The 2,086-nt window shown below is 50.6% G+C and overlaps 1 protein-coding gene across 2 annotated transcripts in view; it reads left to right on the top strand.

Moving 5' to 3' along the window:
- Positions 1-218: 218 nt before the first annotated feature.
- The window catches only part of LOC107111413 (phospholipase A2 inhibitor and Ly6/PLAUR domain-containing protein-like), a 7,421-nt gene continuing 5,553 nt past the window's right edge, over positions 219-2,086 (top strand). The window contains exons 1-2 of one of the 2 annotated variants that reach the window (XM_015412381.1): positions 219-329; positions 1,409-1,558. In XM_015412381.1, coding sequence (XP_015267867.1) covers positions 272-329; positions 1,409-1,558 — 208 coding nt within the window. In that variant the 5' untranslated portion in view covers positions 219-271. Of the gene's footprint in view, positions 330-613; positions 724-1,408; positions 1,559-2,086 lie in introns of those variants that run through there. The other variant, XM_015412380.1, reaches the window with a different exon arrangement.

Genomic DNA, 2,086 nt, shown 5'->3' on the forward strand with positions numbered 1-2,086 from the left:
GATTAGGGCTCTTTTTGTAGAAAAAGCCCAGCAGGAACTCATTGATTTTGGCCAGAAGTGACACTGCACTTTTGCGATGCCTGGGCACCTCCCCCTGCCCCGCGTTTTCCCCCTGCTGACCTTTGAAGCCGTGGCAGAGAACAGGACCAATTAGGTGGAAGTCTCCCACCTGCCCCCTCCACTCTTAACTGAGAAATACTTTCCCCTTCCAGGCGCCTCTTTGGAATGCGAAACTTGCGTCGGCATTGGCAAAGGCTGTTCTGGCGACCAGATGACTTGTCCTGCCGGCCTTGATTCCTGCGCTGTGGGTCTGACTGAATCATCAGTAGGTGAGCGAGAGGACTCAAAAGCCAATAAGGGCTCCCCAGTGGCTGGAAGGGACCAGCTCAGGAGTGGCAAACGATGCTCAAATCAAGTACTGCCATGAAGTCACTTCCAATTTTGGCCAGAAGTGACACTGCGCTTTTGCGATGCCTGGGCACCTCCCCCTACCCCGCGTTTCCCCCCTGCTGATCTTTGAAGCCGTGGCAGAGAACAGGACCAATTAGGCAGAAGTCTCCCACCTGCCCCCTCCACTCTTAACTGAGAAATACTTTCCCCTTCCAGGCGCCTCTTTGGAATGCGAAACTTGCGTCGGCATTGGCAAAGGCTGTTCTGGCGACCAGATGACTTGTCCTGCCGGCCTTGATTCCTGCGCTGTGGGTCTGACTGAATCATCAGTAGGTGAGCGAGAGGACTCAAAAGCCAATAAGGGCTCCCCAGTGGCTGGAAGGGACCAGCTCAGGAGTGGCAAAATCCTCCATCTTCAAGTACTTGAAGGGCTGTCAGAGAGAGGATGGTGCAGAGTCGTTTTCTGTTGCCCCAGAACGTCAGACCAAAACCAACGGGTTGGAATTAAACCAGAAGCGTTTCCAGCTAAACATGAGAAAGAACTTCCTGACAACAGGCTTCCTCGGGGGGTGGTGGGCTCTCCTTCTTTGGAGGTTTTTAAATAGAGGCTAGGTGGCCATCTGACAGCCATGCTAATTCTGTGAACTTAGGCAGCAGGTCATGAGAGGGAGGGCAGGAAGGGTTGCCTCAGTGCTCAGTTCTTGTGGCCCTTTCTTACATGCCCAGGGAAATGTTGATCACCGCTTTGGGGTCAGGAAGCAATTTTTCTCCAGGCCGGTTTGGCCGGAGATCCTGGAGAGGGTTTTTTTGCCCTCTTCTGAGCATGGAACAGGGGTCACTAGGGGTGTGTGAGGGGGAGGTATTTGTGAATTTCTTGCATTGTGCAGGGGGTTGGACTAGATGACCCTGGAGGTCCCTTCCAACTCTATGATTCTATGATTCTAAATTGTGCTCGGTGTGTAAAAGGTGGCAGGAACTCAATCATCACGATGTCATTCCTCTTTCCTTTTGTTGGCAGGTCCAGTAAGAGTTGAAGTGATAGTGAAGGGATGTACATCTTCCGACAGTTGCAAAAAAGGACCGATATATGCAAATTTCGGGCGAGGAAAAGCACGGGGAAGTGTGATCTGCTGCACGGGGACCGCCTGTCAACGGGCGTCTCCTCAATGTGGGTGTCGGTTTGTTTGGTCAAAAAAAACACTTTTTATTTTCCATTCTTATCACATTTTACATCTTTTTATCAATGTTTGGTTCTAAAACTTCCTGATAATCAAAACAATAAAATCAAATAGGGGAGGCGATTCTGCATTGACTTTCCCCTCTGTTGTTTTACAAAGCCCTCGTTGGAACAGAAATCCCCCTCTGCCTTGCAAGCTGCTGTCCCTTCCCTTGAGCATCGAATTTTACGGTACCTTCTGCATAGATTTATGGCCGTTCAGGGATGACTTTAAAGTCAGCACGGCATTGCCCCCTGGGGTGTCTGAATGTGGTTTTGAGCTGCGCTTTCCCCTCCTGGTTGAGAAAATGTGGAGCGAATGCCAGATGCAGAATCATAGGAGACCCCCCACAAATCAAATGAAATGAAGAACGGCCGTAGTGGCATCTTGAAACATTGTGTTTGATCCCCAAAACCAGAGCTATTTTTGGGCAGGAACGCACAGGGACGGAGTTCCGGCTGGCTTCCAAGTTGGCTACG

This window comes from Gekko japonicus, unplaced genomic scaffold, assembly GCF_001447785.1.
Source record: "Gekko japonicus isolate JY-2015 unplaced genomic scaffold, Gekko_japonicus_V1.1 scaffold5133, whole genome shotgun sequence".
NCBI lineage: Eukaryota > Metazoa > Chordata > Lepidosauria > Squamata > Gekkonidae > Gekko > Gekko japonicus.